Below are 21,793 nucleotides of genomic sequence, written 5' to 3' on the forward strand. Positions count from 1 at the left end.
TAGAGTTTCAATGGTTATTGGTTACGTTAAAGACTCACAGAAAGAAATATATTTGAAATGTTTAACTGGATGGAATGTTTCAGAACGCTGCTAATGTCGGAAGAGCTGCTGCATTGTATGAGCAGGTCCCCGAAAGCAACAACGGGTTCAGAGCAGTAGAGGGGAGGGGAAACGCTGTATATGTTGGAAAGGTACACCTAGAAATCAATACATATATTTACACTCAGAATTATGGAAAATGCACACTTTGCAGATGAACGGCATTTTGAAAAAGTACAATATTTTGTAAAGATTTTGGATTATCATAGCAGCTCAGAATGACTTTTTTCCTCCTTACACCCATATCTGTAATTACTGATTACAGCATGCCCCTGCAATCCCCTTTTGTGTATTCCCCCATAGGCATGCGCGCACGGTCAGCATATACCCATTCCATTCCCTCTGCCCCAAGTGTCCGATGAAGACTGATGCAGCTTCTATCGCATCCCAAACCAATCGACCTTTTGAATTTGTGATCTCATGTTCATATATACAGTCCATGTGTACCTTCCCACTGCATGTACGCTTAGATCATAGCCTGCCTGTCAAACCTTAACCGCCACTCATAACACTAATTCACACAACCATTAAACCCTCTCCTCCTCCAAATGTGGGGCAGTTCTGTTTACATACAGTTTCTGTACTTAGATGGTTATTTGGAAGAGAAGCAGCTTTCCCCTCCAGGGTGGTTGTATTGTGTTTGTGAGTCTGTGTGGCACAGGAATGTTTATAAAACCGAGATCTGGGTTTGAATTGTTTGGAATGTGTGTATATTGTGATTAAATTGATATTAACAGTTCACTTTTACCTTTACTTTTTGTGCTTTGTGTATGGGCGATCGAGGGGCTGTATTAATTTTTTCCTCTCGTGTTGAACCAGACCACAATATCACATCAGGCTCATTGAGCTTGCTCTTTAAGATATAGTGTTGTATCAACAATATTATATATATCACATTATATACTAAGACATTTAGAACCTGTGGAGTGACTCACTTTATTACATATTTTCCAAGAGATTATTACAGTTACACCAAATATAGCATGTGTTCAATGTTTTTAGTTACAGATCACTAGTACAAGAACATGGCTTTAAAAGACACGCTCTCCCAAACACAGGCTTACATTCACAAGAAGAGCTTTATATTCAAAAAAAGAATACATACATGCCAAGTGAAAAACAAAGGCCAAAATATATCCCAAAATAAATTACACATTGAGTCTCTGCTTTTAGAAGAATCTGCGCCCCTAACAATATGGTTTAAGTTACCTAAGCTGTTAAGTTAGTGGTGCTGGGTATCTGCGCGTGGCCGTCCATAACGCAATCTTCTCGTGCGTCTCCTTCCGGTTCGTTGTACATGTTATTGTCGTGTTAGCCTCGTCAGCAGACAGTAAGTGCTGGGTAGCCATGCATTTTGTTCCTAACAGAAACAACATGCAAGGACTTCAAAGTAAAATGTGATAATTGTTTTAATGGGGTTGGCTGTTCCTTTAAACACCCAACAAGCAAAATGATGCATACAAACCCCAGAACACAGTCATGGTTGTATCTGAAAAGATGTGTGGAGTGTGTAACCCTCAATCACTGCCAGGGGGCAGTATTTTACAAGTGGTTTATACCATGTGACTGGATGATGGGGTTTCTTGGGTACACAGCCGGGTAAGCAATAAGCTGTACATATAGTTTTCTATTTGAGAATATAACTGGCAGAAAGAAAGAAGGGAAGAAAGGGAAACAGTGTCAGTTTCTAAATTATCTATGCTTAAGCATGTCTGGTCAATCAACTTCCATCAGAACACCCGGCTGTGGTGATACCTCACCTTTCAGACTGTTACAGCCCGGCCATTTTTGATAATAATTTGCCTGCAGATGGACTGCACAACTTCAGAGGTGGAGCCCTGGCCGCCGATATCAGGCGTGTGCATCTGTGGAGGAAACACAAGATGATTTAAACCTGCCAGAGCAACCAATGGTATGGTCCAAACAGCAGAAACAGTTGTACAAGCGGTCACTTTTTAAACATAACCCCCCTACGCATCGGCTCGTGAACATAGCCATGGATTATCTTCTCGGTCTGAGATCTGGACCACCCAGTTATGGCCTAAAGACCTATGCTTTGAAGAATTCCTTGCGCTGTGTGATTCATCTTCCAAATTCAACACCTACATACGATCGTATTAAACGAACTGGAGTCGCTTGGAACGCGTGCATCAAATAGAATTCCTCGGTCAGTGATAATTCCCAAACGCTGGTCTCTTTGGACCACATCCAGCTGTCATCCCTGACTCATGTATCGGCCTGCACAGCCACTCATTAGATAAGGATGGTCATCTTACCCGGTGTTCATTCATACTGCCCAGAATAGCTTTACGAATGGAAGCCGCGTAGCTGTGCAACCTGCCAAAACAAACAAGTTAGTACATGAGGAGCACACTGACAGCAAAAAAGGCACTGCCAGACAGAGATGATATCTATCAAATGGTCGTACTTGAGATGGTCCAACATCATGCAGCTGGCCAGAAGCATTGCTGTCGGATTTGCAATATTTTTGTTGGCGATACTTTTTCCTGTGTTTCTGGTAGCCTGTCAAAGAAGAATGAGTATATTTTTTCTACATAAACTATAGAAAATGTATTTTAAATAATTCTCATTAACCAAACTTTACTACAAAGATTTTCATGTTTTTAATTAATATTAAACACCCCTCAGTTTATGTTGTGTCACCCAAAGAGGGTGGTTGATAAGGGGAGCAGCCTCCCAGTAGAAGTGGAAGTGGTCAACACATAGAGGGACATACATGGGATATGCATAAAGCTATACTGGATCCACGATGAGACCAAGGACTGATTAAAGGTTAGTCTTTACATCAGGTATGTGATCAATCTGGGTTGTTGCTCATGTGCCCTGTGCTGAGATAGATGAAGGGGCTTGTTTAGCTTCGAAAAAAAAAGTCTCAAATATCTTCTAAACACAATTATATAGGTGGAACATTTCTTACCGTTTCAAAGACAGCGTACACCTTTCCATAATTTGCTCCTGGAACAAGTCCAGGACCACCGACCAGGCCAGCGCAAACATTGTTTACAATGTTACCATAAAGGTTTGGCATCACCATGACATCAAATTGCTGCGGGCACGATACCAGCTGCAGTAAGAAGAAGCAAGGCATTGTCTTAAAGAACGTTTAACATGCGTGAAAATAATTTATTCCCCAAATCATCGTGGAGAGCTGTGGCCGAGTGATATTTTCGATACTAACCTGCATCGTAGTGTTGTCAACAATCATACTCTCGAAGCTAATATCAGGATAACCAGATGCCACTTCCTTACAGCACTGCAGAAACAGCCCATCGGCCAGCTTCCTATAAAAGACATTCAATAAATGATATGGAACCCATGCGCTTTATACCACAGCAACCCACCCGGCTACCCCCTACGGCATACATGATGTTGGCTTTGTGCACTGCTGTGATCTTCTTCCGCCCCTGCTCTCTGGCCAGTTTGAATGCGTAATCAGCAATGCGTAAAGAATTGACCCGAGTGATGATCTTCAGGCTTTCCACCACTCCGGACACGCTCTGCATGACAAGGAGAATAAAGTTGTTTTTTTTTTAAATCGCTTGTCCCTCAGCTAACAGGTGTTACTAGAAACGTTTGGCAAAACATGTGTCATGGGCAAAACATTCACAAAAATACAATGCAGAGCTCCTTGAAACGCCTGAGAAGGTATCAAATACTACCTAGGACCCTAGCTCTTCTGGGGCCCAATACAAAAGTCTATATTCGGCTAACATAACTCACAGTTTGGGTGAAAACCGGTAGACTGGGTACGAATAGGTAGAATCTGCCTGAGAAAAGGCGGCAGGCAGCTAAAGATAGAACTAAACAATAAAACAATAAAGACTTGTTGGTAAGACTCTTGGGTCCATCCACTTATGGAAGAGTGGTGGTTTCAACTTCCTCACTTCCCTGTGCATTATGATGGCTCAACCCCAGTGAGCTTCTGCTGCAGGATAACCTATTGTTAAATCTGTTCTCCAAAGTCCGCTCACCTACTGAATTATACCTTATACAGGGCCAGCTAAGTCCATCATGCTGGAGAAACTTATCAGTGTTGGTCCTTCATAGTAAATGGTGAAGTGAGCCACAGCTCTCCTGACAACTCTCAACTAATAAGCCCTTCCACTTTCTAGGCTTTTGTGTGTTCTCTTATGCGTGTTTCTAACCAATGCATTATGGGATTTGTCTTTAAAACTAAGAAGAAATTGGTGCTGAGCAGCCGTACTTTTCCATTACTTTAACTAGAAGTTAACTAAAACTTTAGTGTAAGAGGGGTACGGTCAGGACCAAATTCATTTGCCCATACCTCATGTTCCAGGCTGCTGTATTCCCCTTCTGTGTTTTCACGCACTATCAGGATGTCGATGTCCTTGTGGCGGGTCTGCACTCCGGGGAGACTCTGACAGTGGATGACGTTGGCATAAAGGTCAAGGCTTGTGCTGGAGATATAATAAATGCACGTAAAACACAAATTATATGTCTTCACAATTATATGTCTTCCATGTCTTCACTAGCACACACTTCCACCTGTTTAGTTAGAAGCACATGTAATGAGATTCCTTTTGATGAATCTGTAGAATGCATCATGACAAAATGTTTTGGGTTTCTTTAACCGTCGCTGAGCTAGTATTAGCTATCCTACATTAAGCGCCACCTTTTGCATTAGAACATAAAGAACCATCAACTCACCGGAGCAAATTATTTCGGGATCGGTGGGATGGAGGCATGTTGTGGTTTGTTTCGACGTTACCTGTAAAGCACAACAAAAACAGTTTGTGTAAGTCCACATTTCGGCTCATCATGGAGGCAGACGCAGTATTGGTTTGGAAAAATACAAACCTTTGAGTGCCACCCTGTTCCTCCTGATGGCAGTAATGGCATTCTGAATGTCATCCTCATTGGTAGAAGTAGAATTCACATTCACCACCTCAAAATCCACCGGTACGCAGGCATGCCTAACAGAAAGCGAAAACCCTTCAGAAATAAGAGAACCCACGGGCAACCTGACCTCTTGGGCAATGACAACAAAGGCAGTAACAGCATACCTAAAAACCTCTTTCACATGCAGCATAAGCTCAGGTCCGATTCCATCTCCTGGGATCATCGTAACAGTGTGTCGTCCTCCATACTTTGCTGGTGGCGGCTTTAACCAGACACAAGAGAAAGACGTTAACCCTCAGCCTTTAATGAATTTTAGTGCTAGAGATGTGATTTTTTGGTAATTAGAGGGTTAAAAAAATAGATCACAAATAAATCTCCATTGCAAAATTACACTCTAAGCTATGATGTTAGGCAACTACAATGAGAAGCGAGGGCAGCAGCCAGGGGTTGAGCTACCCCAATGCCTGATCGGGAATGAAAGCAGTCACATACATGCTCATGTTTAATGGGAAGTTATAATCAAAAAAAAGTATTACAATTTTACAGCTGCACAGCTTAGTATTCTTACTAAAAGTTGTTCAATGGTCTTAAAGGATCAAAATCCAGTTCAATAAACTTTAGAAATCTGGATCATCAATAGGACACCAGCTGTGAAGATTTGTTGTCCTGTGTATACCCATGCTTACAAATGTTAATTACACACAAAAAAACCCCAAAAGGTTAATTTACAATTTGTTTGAGAAACAACAGCTCATGTTAGATCTACTAAAAAAAATAAGATGGCAACTGCCTGCATCCTTATTTTGTAACTTGAGATGAATCGCAACTTTTGTATCAAGGTAAAGAGAGGCATTTTTTCCCACTTTTTTTGGAGTATAAATTCCCATTAATCACTGTAACGCAGAAATAATAAAAACACAAACCCACACGTAAATATATATACTTACTATAATATGCTGCTGTCAGAAACAGAAGAAAAAACAGTCAGTGGTGTATAACATCACAACATGCTCTGGCCAACATACTCCATTGGGTGCAGAGCTTCAGCAGGGTTCCTCCAGGTTCATGACCTGGTTCTTTTTAGGAATAGCTTTGCAAGAGTAAACACTGAAGGACACCACTACTGCACCCAACTCGGGCATGAACGGGGCACCAGTCAAATGCCCTACCAGCATACGGAAAATCAGGCCACCATTATGCTCAGCGACAGCCAGACTGGAGTGACCAGGGGAGGTCTTCTCCTAATCATGAGCCAGGCTGAAACCACAAGCTCTGTTTAAGTAGTTTGGTCCATTAAACTGTAAAATTTACTGGTTTGCCCCCATAAAAAATGGAAGTCAATATTTTTCAAAACCACAGCTGGTGTAACAGTATGTATAGAGCACAGTTATGGTACTAAAGGCTAAAAGTGGTACCATCGCCAAGCAAAGGAACCTTGTTGCTCCACCATGTACCAGTATTGCTTTTCATGTATTACCGTGTAATTTCAGTGCAAATAATAAAGTATAACCTGGTTTACATGCATGTGGTCTTTCAGATGAAGGGGCACTGATACTTTGTTTAATTCCGTGGAGTAGTGGGTCTTGTTAACATTTCTTTGATCGACCTGGGGCGTCCTACATTGTAAGGTTAATTAATCACTACTGCCTCTTAACTGATTTTTTTTTAATTATTCAATATACTTTTTGAAGGTATCGCAAATATGTCCCGTGTGTGACGTTTGGTGTTTGTTTTGAATATATTAAGTGGAGATTAATGTATGAATAACCTTCCCAAGCCGTCCATCTGTAATCTTAACAATGTATACAAAACAACACTGTATAGATCTTGTGGACATACAAAATACCTAGAGCTAGATTTTTTTCCCTCTTCTTCCCCCAAAATTTAATTCAGAAGTAGTAAAAAATATATTGACCTGGAACATGTCTTTTCACTTAATGTTACTGTTCTTTTAAAGAAACCTTCAAAACACCATTCTTAAGGGAAATAATATTTTTCAGAACGGACCCCAACGTTACATGTAAATAGAGCATTAAAACAAATTGAAATATAAGAAATGGAGCGTACAATTTTATCATCGATCCTTACCGAAGAGTAGTCCCTGTGTTGAGTCCACACGGAAGACAGAAACTGAAAATAAACACACCAGTTAATGTAATATGAAGTATATGGCATTCGGAAGAGTCATCGGGTAGAAGATACAGCAGGCTTCCACAAGTGACCCTTCAGTCGGTGGATAGAGTGAAGGAGTCTTTCAGAACCTTCAGTGTTGAAAAATTCTTATTCCCAAAATAATTTGAACATGGATTTTGGCACTGTGCATTCCAATATTACTATTAATACATAATTAATAGTACTATTTAAGAGAGAATGGGATTTTAATTCCCAACATATTTGTTGGGTGTACCACAAAAGCTTCTGGGGTCTATTGAATTATGGTCATGTCAAAGCAAGTTGTAAAGTAGAGTGGCAAAGAAAATGTAACGGAGCAAATTTCATAATCTCTAAGGCTATATCAACTGCTAGCTTGGCCACATTTCAAGCCGATTTGGTTAAGCGTGGAAAGCATAGCAACTCGGCAATTCAGAAGCACGGGAAGCGGGTCAATGGGGACTTGGCCTAATAACTCAACAGAGGGGCTTCAAACTTTCGTCCTGCTGCACTTGGCAGCGTCTTGGATTTTAGTTAACTGATAACTGGCTATCCATATGTGGATTGTAGAGAACCTCCCGGAGCGCTGCAGCTACCTCTTTACCTAGACTAACAACTCAAGCTTTAGTCAAAAGAAATGTTTACTGTCCCAGTAAAGAAGAATGGCTAGTACAGCATTGCAATGACCTGAGGTAGAAGCTGCAGCTGCACTCCTCCTCCGTGGTCCAATGATTCTTGCCACTGATTGGAGCTTGAAGCCGCCTACCAGTGGCAGGAAAGTGCTTCAATTGAAATCAACAAGAGCACTTGCGGTTTGAACAGACCCCTGTCCCCTCCGCAGCATTCATCAAATCAAGCCAACAAGAGGCAAGTACATTATATGCAGGGAAATGCGTTCGGCCATAAACTCATATCCTGCACGGAAAATAGGAGCGTGGGACGGGGTGAAAGCATATGGGGGGGGGGGTTCAGTAAAATACTCCCCATGCATTTGAAAGGTGGACAATATAGAACTTTAAAGGGACCTCTCTTCTTTAGTGTTTTAATTAATTAATACTCTGCAGCCTGAGACACTGGTTTGGGCGGGCAGCAGCAAAGAATACATCTAATATACATCTAGTGGGTGACAGTCTTATTTGGGGTAAAAAACTAAATGTTTAACGCTATAACAGGACTAGACTAAAATATTCAGCACTGATGTGGTTTTATAGGATACTCTAAAAGGGCGGACATAACTGGAGCTAAATATCTACATATCCCAGAATCCTCCTCTCCATTGACAACTAAGGTCAGGGAAAAAAACTGACAACTGCTTGCATTGGTCACATGTCTGCAGTCACTTAATTGGGGGTCTTCTAATTAATCAGGGAAAACATCTAATCAATTACGGGACACGGTATTAATAGGCACAGAATTCATTGGCGCGCCTTACCTGTTGAGGCTGTCTGATCCCAATCTGTAGAGGTGACAGCAGGCGGTAGGTACTTAACACTGTGCGGGCGGCCATGATTCAAGTTGTCAACTATGGGTTCTGCGCTTGCTCAAAACACTTCAATGTGACCGACCGCCGCGTCTTTTGCGCATGCGTAGAAAGCTAGCGCTTGCTCGCTACAACGCAGGCGCATGACGACGTTCCACGGCTAGTTCCTGCTAGCAAAGCATGTGAAGGGTGGAACGTTTTTCATCGCCATTTTGAGTACTGGCAAGGTGAGCGCAAAGTGTAGAAAAACACTCAACACAAAAAATTATTCTTCACGTGCTAATAACTTATTTATTTAATAATATAATTACCCAACAATAACACTGAAAAGTTACCCGTAATATGGCCAGTTAGCTGCAAATGTGCCCATACAAAACATGGCGTCAGTAATGAAACTCTGGTTTGACACGTCGCCCGTGATGCAATGCGCCATACGCTGAGCTGGCCCAGAGAGGCTCCGCCCGCATCCCATAGTCCTTTGCAGCGGCTCTATCGTGTCGTGTCCCACTTTGGACCATGGCACGGACAATGCGGGTGTTGGTGGCGGTGCTGCTTGCCCTGGTAGGGTGTATGGGTGAGTATAGGCGACCCCTTATGTAATTTGCATTAGTCACAGAAGAATCCCTGTATATTCAATTCGTTTATTATATCTCTATCTGTCACCGGGCGTGTGAACCATCTAGGGACTTATCTCAAAGTATTACTAGAGCGCTTTCCGGCAAAATGGTGTCTTTAGGAGTAAATTAATTACCATATAGAATATATGTGTGTGTGTATATGTATATATATATATATATATATATATATATATATATATATATATATATATATATTACAATAGAGCAGTGATCTGATAAGGGGCCTGTTCATTAAGCTGGCCACTGGAAGAGTTCTGCAGGCTGGCGTAGTTCTGTACCGTTTGGGGGAATGCACAGGGTTAACTTGGACATTTTCGTATTCCGCTAATTGTCAGTGCACCATGTTATGAACTCATTTAACGAATATCTCCCGTTTCTTTTTGTTAATGTGAATACGGGCGATGATGTTATATCATTCATAAGTTAGGGGTGGCCATGACAAAGCCTGATAAGCCCAATAGAATGCCCGTGGAGGAATATTAAATTATAGAATATTCTTGTTCCCGTATACATATGTAGCGAGCTTTTCGTTGTGTGCCGCGGAGGTCGAAGCATGGACATGGATTTATGGTGGGGTCTGTTTGGTGATCTCCTCGTAGTGTACACCATGCTAAAGAAAATTTGCTGCTCCGAACCATTGGCGGGTTATGTTAACTATAAGCCTGATCACTGAAGAGAGCTGTACAGGTTATCTTAATATTTAACTTTTAGTCCAGCTGCTTTGCAGACAGATCCAGCTTTAGTAAAGAATTCACAAACTGCCATCAGCCAGTACAAGTAGATTATAATTACCCCCTTATCTGTCAATTACACCAAAATTCTGGCCTTGTCATTGTAACTGTGTGTCGGTGTCCCTGAGAGTGAAGTGAAAGTATAGAAACGCCTTATAGTTTCCCCTTGCCATGTATACTTACCGTGGTTTTTGTCTATATTGTTTCAGCTGAGACCTGCACGGAGCCTGTGATTACTCCTTCTTACTACACTACCTCCGACGCGGTTATTTCCTCAGAAGTGGTTTTCATTGTGGAGATCTCTCTTACTTGTAGCAATGGGGCTCAGGTGAGTTATAAGTGATCCAGTTTCCACCCTTAAAGGGTTAAAATGCTGAAGAACACAGGTGGCTACCTATGGCCATCCCATGGTTATGGACTTCAGATCCTTGCTAGCCATGGCTGCAACACTGCCGTATAGCTTGCTTTGCAGTAGAAGCATGGACATGGATTTATGATGAGGTCTACCAAGTGACTTCTTCATAGTGTACCCCATGCTAAAGTGACCTGCTGCTCCGAACCATTGGCCGGTCTCTTTACCCATAGGCCTGATCACTGAAGTGAGCAGCACATTGTTTCCCCTCTGTAAAAACATCTACCAGTATAAAGCTCATTTTTATGAAGAGGGTTTCAATGAGAAACTATGCAGAGCTTTTGAGCCCTGCCTACTCTTTATTTTCTGGTACCTTGCCAGGGGCACAATGTGGCAATGCATTTCACCCATCACCCCTGACAGACGGGTTGTAAGGAGGCAGCCACCAGGTAGGCATCTTACGGTAAAAATAAAAAGCAACTACAGTTAAATGTTTAAATGTTTTTTTTCTTCTTCCTTTGCAGAATGTTGCACTTTATGCTGATGTGAATGGAAAACAATTCCCTGTAACCAGAGGTCAGGACATTGGACGGTACCAGGTAGGAAAAAGCCCTAGGTGCTCTTGACCACTTTTCTAGTTCCCTTTAGTTTTTAACATCTCAAAACTGAAAGACAGAATGTTTCTTATTTGCTAAACCTTTACATTCTGGCTCTGAAATGTTTGTGCATGGTAATGGATTTATGGTGGAGTCTGTACTGTGGCAACTCCATAGTGTATCCCATGCAATATTAAATAACTGCTCCGAACCATTGGCAGGTCCCTTTCACCATAGACCTGATCACTGAAGTGAGCAGCACATCGCCTTAGGATGCTACTACCGAGAGTATGCTTCTTTACCAGTTATGCGCCTTTATATGTTGAGATACCTCTCGTTGACTTTGGAAAGTCCTTTTAGGGCAGCTTTCCAGAGTAGTGATCATTGGGCAATGTTTCCTTTCAGGTATCTTGGAGTCTTGAACACAAAAATGCCCGTTCAGGAACCTACGAAGTGAAATTCTTTGATGAGGAATCCTACAGTCTGTTGCGAAAGGTCAGCAAATCAGAAAGTAATTAGTATTGTTTTCTCTCTGATTATTTTATGTCGGTAGTAACAATGACACATGTCTCATCCACAGGCACAGAGGAACAATGAAGATATTTCTGCCATCAAACCGCTCTTCACAGTAGATGTTGATCACAGGGTAAGCGTACCTTTTGAGTAGTGCTGCGTGGAGAGGGTAATTGGCTATGAGTTGTTTGGGACTAGTGATGTAAGTAAGGCACTGTTTAATAGTACTTTTTAACTTCCCAAAAATAATGTATAGACAAGTGAAAGATCGTTTACAGGAAATGTTCGCAAAATGATTAAAAAATGTTTCAGAACCTTAAAAACTAATGTATATATATATTTTTTTTTAATCCTAATCCACTTGGTGGAGGTAGAATGTCTCAAAGTTGTTTATAAAAGGTTGCTGTACTAGATAATGGGGGAATGTAATGTAGACAAAGTTCATAGTGGCCAAAGCATGGCATTGGATTTATGGTGGGGTCTCTTTGTGCCCCATCATAGTGTACTCCATGCTAAAGTGAGCTGCAGCTCCTAACCATTGACAGATCTCAGTCCCATAGGTCTGATCACTGATGAGGGCTGCACATTCTCTGTTCCTAGTACAGGGGTGTCCAACCTGCAGCCGTCCAGCTGCTGCAAGACTACATCTTGCAGCATCTTGTAGTCCTGCAGTAGCTGGAGGGCCGCAGGTTGGACACCCCTGTCCTAGTAGATGAGCGTAATGCGTGAAACAGGGTAATAGTGCCTAGGGTAATTTGATGCTTCTTGTTTTTTAGGGAGCATGGAATGGTCCTTGGGTATCCACAGAAGTCCTGGCTGGTCTTATAGGAATCTTGGTCTATTACACTGCATATACTGCAAAGAGTAACATCCAGGCGTGATCAAAGCTACACATGTCCAGGGAAGGGAATGTGTCTTGGTGTACAGAATTGTGTTTTTGTCAATACCCGCTAATAAAAATTTTTCTATACAATAGTTTTGTCCTATTTATGATGACTGCCTTCTAGCAAATGGTTTATATTTTCTTCCCTCATTGACATCCATAAAGAGATGCACAAAAAAGACTGATTTTAATAAGCCTTGTGCACAATATGCAACATGCCGCAATGTTTGCCCACAGAAAATGTTGTATATTAAAATGGCAGATACTTAATGCATAGCCTTGCATATGACCAGAAATATGTAGGCAATGTGCTGCACCCCAATCCCATAAACAAAACACCTTATGGGTCACCTCACTATTAATCCATTGACAGATCTGCACTCGTTTAAATTAGCATTGGATAAAATTTAAAAGGGACAGTACTCTCCAACCTTTGGCATATCAAAATTTATTAGAAACGTAGGTTAAGGGACACTTCAAATACAGTCTACTCATCACAGCATTGCTACATTATATTTAAAGGCTTTCTTTCAGTGGTATGGTGGCTGCCTAGCACAACTTAACTTTTTGCACCACCTATTTGAGATAAACACATCCCAAATCATGAAGCTGTGCTCTGTCATAATTTCATTGTTTGATACATTCAGAAACCAAAAACGGTTGTAATCTCCCAGATCGGTCTGGAATTCAATTATTTGAATTCTCCCCTGACTGCGTGAAGCTGAAATGTATTGCGAGAGTCTATCCATCTAGAGAAACATGACCAGTCTGTTCTATATTATTCTCAAAAGGTATCTAATGACCACAAAATAGCCAGATGTGGTGGGGTCAGGGTAGTCACTGATGTGTTGAAAATGAAGGGTCACAGTATGTAAAACCCTAGTGGAACTCCCTTGAACTCTTTAAAGCAAGGGTGTCCAACCTGTGGCCTTCCAGCTGCTGCAGGACTACCTCTCCCATAATGCTCTTTCAGCTAAGGACCTGGCAGAGGAGTATGGGAGATGTAGTCCTGCAGCAGCTGGTGGGCTGTAGGTTGGACACCCCTGTTGTATATGCTGTTGACCTTTTGCCCATTTTCAAACTTTTTCCAACATTTCAGCACCCCTCCCCACCATTGCTACGTTCCTTTTTTACAGATCTTTATAATCTTGCCATTTGTTTCCCTCTCGTTATAATGTATTGTTCCATTCTATTTTGCCATTTGGTACATTTCTCATGTTAGGTTCCTAATAACCTACGTCCTTTAATCCCTCTCCATAATCTCGTGCTATGTCCAGGGGTGACAGTACGGTACCTATTCCACCCTCCCAGCACTCTTCCCCCCCCCCCCCATTCCTGTATATCTGTAACATATTGGTTAGATACCCGTCATTATAACTTTGCCTACATCAGCATGTTGCCATGGTAACTTGCATGACTAATATTCACTATATATGATAATGTGAAATATGTATTGCCAACATTTTTCAGCGTTTAGAACCAACTAGCTTAATCCACCATTCCTTATGTAGAAAAATCTGATGCCTCTAGATTTTACCTACACGACTTTCGGTGGATGGAACGGAACAAAGAAAATTTTTCCGGCTGAACAGTGATGGATGAAGCGAAGGAAGAGAATCAATAGCCCCAGTTAGCTATTCTCTCAATGATCTGTAGGCATGTATGTAGAGCGCCTGTCAGTTAAAAAGACCAAGGCAACTCCGTCATATAATTATCAAAATATAGACATGTTGTCTATTGAGGAGCACTCCGTATCACTTCCATCAGCTTTTTGTTATCCCCTAGTATATGCGCTAGATGTGAAGCACTAAGTTACCTTTGAGTTAAAGGTCCTCTTCACCAATACTGCTGGATCCATGAATGTAGATTGGCTCCAAGGTTCATGTGGATGCTGAAAAGTTAGATTTGCTCAGGTTTTTCTCCTATGAGATAGACAATCAGATGCAAGCGTCTCCATATTTAAGAAACCGGCATATCCTAGTCTTTGCATCAATGTAGAGACTTGGATATGCTTCATAATTACCCTCAAAGATGGAGTCTGAGGCTCCTTATGGAAAAAGCGTGTCTATATGCATGTGTATGTCTGTATATTACAAGCAACCCAAATTCCGATGATGCTTTGGTATGAGCCAGAATAAAATGTCTTCTAAGATTCTGAAATAATAAATCAATAAAAGGAATATTCCATCATAATAAAAAAACCTGAATGTGATTACCGTTTCTGTGTGTGCCATTAACCCCTGAAATATTAATTGTATGCAAATTAAAAAAACAAAACCTCTAAGGTTAAGGCTCTTGTGGGAATAATTAGATAAACCTGCAATATAAGTATCTAATATACAGCTGGACAATGATATTGATCGTCAGATAAAAGTACTTATGTATACACTGCAGTTACACTTTTTATTGTGTTTTTAGTGCAATGTAATAAAGAGGAAACAATTGGCATCCGTACAAAATAAATGTGATCGGGAAGGGGAGTTTTTTTGTTGCTGACGGTCATCAGTAATAATTAAAACTATCATTTTTATTTATATAGGCAGCAATATAAATATACTATCGTAATCCATCAGCCGAGGCAATTAACTGGTGTGTAGGGGGAACGCGCATCCATCAGGAATAAATTAGCATATAGCAGGAAATCAATATTGATTGGGCTCTATATGGATCATTTGTTCAGTGTACTCAGCAAATACTTGATAGGGCATGATTGGATACACTTGCCAAGTCACCTGATTTACCGAGACGTCCAGAGTCTAATATTGGAACAGTTTATTATCTGTCATGTCATGCGCGTGGAATTTGTGTTCGTTGCAAGGTTGCACCCCGGGAGGTACGTGACGAGGGCGGACATCATCAGGCTGCAGCTGGGAGAACAGTAATCCCAACCACGATTCTAACGCCTCCGTCCACCAGGGAGACGATGTTCCTGTGTCTCTACGGAAGATCATGTCTGTGGGTAGCTGATAGATTACGGCTGCATTGTACGGTGGCCTCGTCTGCAATACCTTTACGCAGAGCCGGCCTTAAGTGTTCTGGCACCCTGTGCGGACTACTCCTCTGGCACCCCCCATCCCAAAAAAAGAAAGGAAAAAATCTCCCCCCTCTGCTCCTTCTCACTGTCTTTCCCCCTCTGCCCCATCTCACCATCTACCCCCCTGTCCCTACTCACTACCCCCTGCCCCTACTCACTACCCCCCTGGCCCTACTCACTATCTACCCCCTCTCCCTATCCTTACTTACCTTGTTGCCGGAGTCCTGCGGTGGGGGCGCGAGGCGTCCGTCTTCCCGCTCATGTCACGGAGTCATGGAGAGTGAGGGGCGCCGAGCGGTTGCTGAAAACTTCACAAGCGACCGCTCGGCGCCCCTGCCTGGGACTTAAACTAAAACACCGTTTTTTTTTTGTTTTAACTTTATTTAACATCCTCCATGTTACATAAAGTTAAAAAAAACTTTATTTAACATGGAGGATGTTAAATAAAGTTAAAAAAAAACAGACAAAAAACCCCCCAATGTTTTAATTCCCGGGCAGGCACCCCTGTTGCCATGGTGCCCTGTGCGGCTGCACAGGTCGCACACCCCTAAGGCCGGCCCTGCCTTTACGTACCTGTTGGTATAAGAGATTGCGATCTGCCCCTTCTATCGTTTGCCCACCTTTCCCAGTGCAGTTACTGCCTTTCCGTCTACCATAACCGCAAGCCCGGATTTAGGATTTCTTGCCACTTCCTAACCTGAGGGGTAACGTTCATGTGGCAAGAGGGGCAGATGCCACAGGCCCCGCAAAGCAGTGGTGTATTCTAGCCAGGGGCCAACTAGGCCTAGAGCCACAGATAACAGCGAGCCGATCGCTCTGTTGTCTACTGCTTAATGGGCTGGTTAAAAGGGAGATCATTGATTAACACTTTCAACACACTATAGAGGGCTATGCCGAGTCAGCACAGTCCTCCATGGTCTCCTTCAGCTCGGTACGGCAAGGAATGGCGGCAGTAAGAAGGGGGTGGCTGGTGGAGCTGCATAGGGTTAGGGCAATGCCAAAGGTAAATGAGACACTGCCACAAAGTGTGGGGCATTCTTGAACTGCAATGCTCCTTTCCATTTCCAAAGGTGTATATGATATCAGTGTTTGGCGGAACCTGTGATCTAGCCATGAGGCCTAGTTATGGATCTGCCTGTACTTTTTTTCCTGGATAATTCCCTTTGCCTGCTGGATCCGGGACAGGCTGGTCCAGTGGTCATGGGGGCTGCTCCAAAATTCTTAAAAAAGTGCCAGATTGGTCCAATTTTGGCAAGGGGGTGAGGACAGGGAGGATGCCAGCGAGGGCTAAAGAGAGTAAGGGATTAAGATCAGGGAGGGATGCATGCAAGGAGGGGAAAGAATGAGAGAGTATGTACAGAGTGTATGTATAAACATGTGTGTTAGCATAAGTTTGTGTGTGTGTTAGCATGTGTCTGTATGTGTATGTGCTCGTATGACTGTGTCAGTGTGTGTAAGCCTGAGCGCATATGTATAAGTGTGTGTGTTTTAGTATGAGAGGGTAGGTGTGTGGGTGTTAGGGTAGGTGTGTAATATACACAACATGACCACTGTCTTACATATTGAAAATAAAAAGGATTAGTATACAAAAATCCAATAGATTGTAAACTCACCAGAGCAGGGCACTGTTTTCCTTCGGTATCAGTATGTTTTAATGTGCATTAATATTATTAGCAATTTAAAATTGTCTTTGTTTAAAATGTTTACTGTTCCTTTTGTAACAACTTTACAGACTCTGCTGGCGCTATGTAAATATATATATATACTATATAATATATACGTAATGTAATATCCTACCAATTTTTATGCCATATAGATGGATTTGGTGCTGGGTGGGTTCCTACAGATGAATAATGAAAAGGTTAAAAGTGGAAGGTCCTTATATGGTAAATCTTAGGTAAATTTAACCATTTCATTGCTGTATTCATCTGTGGCTGTATTTATCATCGAAAAGGTCAGAAAAGGTGTATAGACAGTCCGACCTGCAATAAATTAACCGCTACTGAAGTACGCTACATCTTGTTTAATGGATAACGTGGATCATGGATCTTACTTTTTTTTACTCCTACAATATGTTCCTTAATTAAAGGTCTCATTAGTCTGATAAGAGCTTGTCTTCAGCCATACATGTGCATTTTATCATGATGCCGCAATGTCAGGCTACCCGTGTCCTTGTTTGAATGCAGTAGGATTCTTGCGGTTTCCTCTGTATAGCATTCTGCTTCTCCTTTTAAATTAATTTGTTCATTTTTGTTTTTTCTTCTTGAGCATACAAATGGCTAATATACAGCTGCCTGCAAACTGTTTTAAAAATGTATTTCTATCTGGTACGTGTCATAAACATTTTTGGTGGGCATTCCCCTTTAATCAATGTGTAATTTTTTTGCAGACAGGCCCGGACTGGCCACCTGGGAACTCTCCGGGTTTGGCCGAATCCTCCGGGTCGCGGGAGCGGGGTCTTGACACGCCCCCGCTCCCCGCCCATTTCCCATTTAAATGGGGGTGTTTCCCGGGCATGCCCCGGACATGAGCGAGAACACCCCCGACATCACAGGACCTCTGCTGACTGCGGCCCGGTTTTCAGGGTTTAATTACATATGTAGTTAATGTTATAGTCATTGATTTGCATATGATCCAACGTGCAGATCTATAGCCCTTTAATATTAGATCTATATCCTTAATGTCCTTCAGTACTGGGCCGGATTCATAATTTAGCAGGTAAGACCTGGAGCACCTCCTTTCTGCATACTTTCATAAAATGGCCAACTATCCCAAGTCCCAACCATCTCAAGAGCTGGTAAAAGTTTTAATCCCCCCCTTATTCCCCCACATGCACAATATGTACACACCTGGGAACTCAGCTTCCCCAGGTCATCGCCGGAAAACTCAGGGTCTGACATTCCCCACTTCATGCCAATTTGTCCCCCTAAACAGCAGCTTTTCCTGCGACATCAGCGGGGACTCCCACTGACATCAGCGAAAAAGCCTGTGATGTCAGCGGAACCGCCCACTAACTTTAGTGTGAGATCAGGATATAAAGTGATCACAATGAACAATATATACCTTGACAAACCCACACAAATCTGGCTCTGACGTAACATAATCTGTTTTTACAAAATGATGTTTTGGATGCATAGCAGGGCATTGACAGAAACAAGGTCAATACACCTGAAATGGAAGTTATTTCCATTCAGAATATATAAATCATCCTTTCAGCACGCACTCTTCTATTTACAAATATGTCCTTCAAGTATTCTGTCTTATGACATCATCTTCTAGGTTGAACAATCGGAGAGTATAAATCGAGAGGACAATATATAACAGGATCGGGCCTGGTCAAACACGACATATTGGGTAAAGGGCCACCGCGATTATACATTAAGCTTTCTTGCTGTTCATCAAGTCATTAAAGACAATGGTCTTTAACAGCAGGTTAATCTAGTAACTGTAGTAGTGGATTAAATGGGTTTCTCCGTTGTTGCTGGGGTTAAGTGGGTGACATGCAAATTGTCTCTGGTGCGGCTCATAATGGAATATGCGATTTAAATTCTGACTTCATCCTACTCTTCGCTGTCTTTTTGAAGTATGACACATTAAAAGCACTTCATTAGTGACACTTTACTTATCCGGGTCCTGTAGAGAGGGAGCATAAAACATGAAGTTATTGAATCAGCCTGAAGGGGGCAGCACATAAACTCAAAATCTTTATCTAAAGAATCACATTTTTGTGTCTTCATTGCCCGTACGTATTTTCCAGCTAGGCATGAGAAATTTAAATCATTTGTGTCTCTCTGAATGATCGATTTTCCAACAGTTGGATACGTTAAAAATGGCTTTTGGGAAGGAAACTTGTTTACAGGGTTAGTCATAGGTTAACTGATGCCTAAGCATGCGTGAAAATGAAAACCCAGTGTCAAAATACAATCTAAATAATATTATAACTAGAATCCATTAGAATTTATAGTACATACTCTGCGTTTCCCTGTTCTTCTAGGAAGGGAATGCGGAATTTGAGGATTTTGGCCCAGTACGCCTTATCGTCTTTTGTGTACGTTACTTGAAAATATATCTATAGCCATTTTAGTGCTTAAAATAGAAAACATTTAGGTCCTTCACTCTTTCTGTGCTCTCTTTCTGGGATTTCTATGGAGTCCATTTGTATAATGGGTTTGGGGCTGCTGTATTACTGGCTCACTTGACTTCTCTTGTTGACTGGGCAAAGAGCTGCCAGCCATCCTCTACAGGGTGACTTGTGACTTCTTGTCGGAAATAACACACTAACCTTATTATATAGTACACGGGAGAAAATGTCTCTCTTAAACATTGGTTCCCTATGCCTGGACCTATATGTCATGAGACGTTGCTGCCAGTAGTGATGGAACAAGTTGCAAGGGTATGTATTTTGGGTCACTTGGTTGAATGAACCACTGCTAGAGGTGGTCTGCAAGCCTTTGCATGATGCAAGTCAGGCCAGAACAAGATACATGCACAAGCTGACCCAGAAACAAGATGGCATTTGTCACAAGGGTCCATACACAGTCTCACAAGGGCCAAAAAACTGAACAAGAAGATGGGTTTGACCCAGCTTGGCTCTGCCCCATACTTCCCATGTTATAACAGGCCAGAGCCAAGCTGGCTCTCCCACTTTTAGTTACTACCGGCACAGGTTAGGAAAATATGTTGCTAAAACAAAGTTCTGGACAAGCCTATCTATAGATTTGTTTTATAAATGGTTTATTTAGGTTATAATGTATACATTAGTGATGAACCATATTAATAAAGCCTACTTATAGAGCCAAGTAATATATGAAGTACCCCATTATCTTCCCAAGAGCAATATGGCAGACCTCCAGCATCTACAGGACATCAGTGACTTCAAATACAACTCGTTGCTTAATACAATAAGTGCCGGACAATAGCCAACATCAATGAGTGACAGACCAGATTGGGAAGGCCTCCTACCATTAATGCTGTAAATTTTACGATTTTGAGATAAAAATAGTATTTCATTCATAGCATATTCAGCATTGTGCTAGTTAAAAATGATAATGCTGAAAGAAGACACCATGTCATGTTCTAACAATACATCTAACCCCTAGTCTAGACTCTATAACAGCAGGGCCGGTGAAAAGTCTTGAATAAAAACACAACGGAGAAGGAATTGTGGTTTATGTTACAGAATGTGCCGTCTGAAGCATCCAGTGTCTATATATAAAATGTAATCTACCACTTTACTCACTGGGAATCTAATGAGCGCTGCACTCAGGGAAACTTTGCCGGCGTGACACAAATTAATAAGACTTGAAGGATGACAAAATGACATTTTAATGGAAAAGTACAGACATCTCTGAGAAACATTGTACTTTGGGCTCTGACTTCACTGATGCTGAACAATGATTTCCAGAGCGCTATGATGGTCGTTGATGTATGTTCTTCAATCCTCTGAGGACAAGAAAATCAACAAGCGTTCAGAAATATAACCAACTTGGTGGCGAGAATGTCTGGCTAAATGAAATGTGTAAAGCTCACATGGAAGAAAAGTGATCGTATTTAAGTGGCATCGGATGAATATTTACGATTGTTGCAATGACATTTGTCTGTCGTGAAACATATTTCATCAAGAAGGATCTTTTTTTTTTCTGTTATCATTTATGTGACAGATGGGATATTTGCCATTGGCTCCAGAAATACCAAAAGGGGTATATGCATAGAACAATCTTGTCCAAAGTGGCTAAAGAGTGATTCGGCCACAATAACAACCAATGCAAAGTATATTTAGGCCTAGGCTGACTACGTCCCGGCTTAGGGCAGCAGTCCTCTTGCTGGAAAACAGGTGGGGATCTATTGGGCAATCAGGGCCACGGGTCTGCCACAGCTGAATGGGCTGGTTACCAGGGATATCTCCCCAACTAGTCCATTTCGGTTTGGTGCAGCCTCCACACCCTTTATTGAAAGTACTTTGCTGCTTTCAGTCATGGAGCACCTGGATATGACGTCATGTCCCAATGCTACACAAAGAGGACGTTGGCCACGGAGGGGGTGGCTGGTGGTTCTGCCCTGGGTCAGGCCTAGAGGAGCCCACAAGGGTAAATGCACCAGCACCACTTCATACAAAGATCAAGACACAATCATGGAGGCCACCAACAAAGTTAGTTATATAGAAGACTAAAGCTTTGTTCTATTATCTCATTACCAAAAAATGTATTTCCTGGACATTCCAAACCAATCGATCAGTGTTGCAGAATGACTACAGAGTGGAAAATTATCCTTTGAAATGTTCTTTAAATGCTCACGAATAATGGATTTGACTGGAAGAACGGTGACCTCCATTGAAATAGTCCAGGATTATTATTTTTTCTTAGTGGGTCCAAAAAAGTCTATATTTACATAGTTCTATGGTTTGAATAAGATATGGTGAGTCTGGGGAGTTCAATC

At 41.8% G+C, this 21,793-nt stretch overlaps 2 protein-coding genes and 3 non-coding genes across 6 annotated transcripts; 4 read left to right on the forward strand and 1 right to left on the reverse strand.

Moving 5' to 3' along the window:
* Positions 1 to 1,862: 1,862 nt before the first annotated feature.
* LOC149284876 (isocitrate dehydrogenase [NAD] subunit gamma, mitochondrial-like) lies at positions 1,863 to 8,638 on the reverse strand. 2 transcript variants are annotated; one of them, XM_089496069.1, is made up of 12 exons: positions 8,564 to 8,638; positions 7,069 to 7,110; positions 5,145 to 5,242; positions 4,939 to 5,054; positions 4,789 to 4,849; positions 4,406 to 4,538; positions 3,484 to 3,617; positions 3,299 to 3,401; positions 3,038 to 3,184; positions 2,528 to 2,622; positions 2,376 to 2,436; positions 1,863 to 1,964 (listed from the first exon to the last, which is right to left on the reverse strand). In XM_089496069.1, exons 1-12 carry the CDS (start codon positions 8,636 to 8,638, stop codon positions 1,863 to 1,865), a joined length of 1,167 nt encoding a protein of 388 aa, XP_089352195.1. The 2 variants fall into 2 exon arrangements, with proteins under 2 accessions (XP_089352195.1, XP_089352194.1); XM_089496068.1 differs by having other exon boundaries at positions 7,048 to 7,110.
* A 501-nt stretch (positions 8,639 to 9,139) lies between these two features.
* LOC149284877 (translocon-associated protein subunit delta-like) lies at positions 9,140 to 12,322 on the forward strand. Its single transcript, XM_089496037.1, has 6 exons — positions 9,140 to 9,185; positions 10,190 to 10,308; positions 10,857 to 10,931; positions 11,334 to 11,423; positions 11,509 to 11,574; positions 12,218 to 12,322. Exons 1-6 carry the CDS (start codon positions 9,140 to 9,142, stop codon positions 12,320 to 12,322), a joined length of 501 nt encoding a protein of 166 aa, XP_089352163.1.
* LOC149284878 (small nucleolar RNA SNORA42/SNORA80 family) lies at positions 10,458 to 10,594 on the forward strand. Its single transcript, XR_016277812.1, has one exon. It is a non-coding gene; the product is annotated as a small nucleolar RNA SNORA42/SNORA80 family (small nucleolar RNA).
* On the forward strand, positions 11,058 to 11,194 carry LOC149284879 (small nucleolar RNA SNORA42/SNORA80 family). The gene has a single exon (XR_016277814.1). It is a non-coding gene; the product is annotated as a small nucleolar RNA SNORA42/SNORA80 family (small nucleolar RNA).
* LOC149284880 (small nucleolar RNA SNORA42/SNORA80 family) lies at positions 11,897 to 12,030 on the forward strand. The gene has a single exon (XR_016277813.1). It is a non-coding gene; the product is annotated as a small nucleolar RNA SNORA42/SNORA80 family (small nucleolar RNA).
* Positions 12,323 to 21,793: the final 9,471 nt, after the last annotated feature.

The sequence above is a fragment of the Sceloporus occidentalis genome, unplaced genomic scaffold (genome assembly GCF_023333645.1).
Source record: "Sceloporus occidentalis isolate IW3139 unplaced genomic scaffold, rSceOcc1.0.p SCAF_87, whole genome shotgun sequence".
Classification (NCBI taxonomy): domain Eukaryota; kingdom Metazoa; phylum Chordata; class Lepidosauria; order Squamata; family Phrynosomatidae; genus Sceloporus; species Sceloporus occidentalis.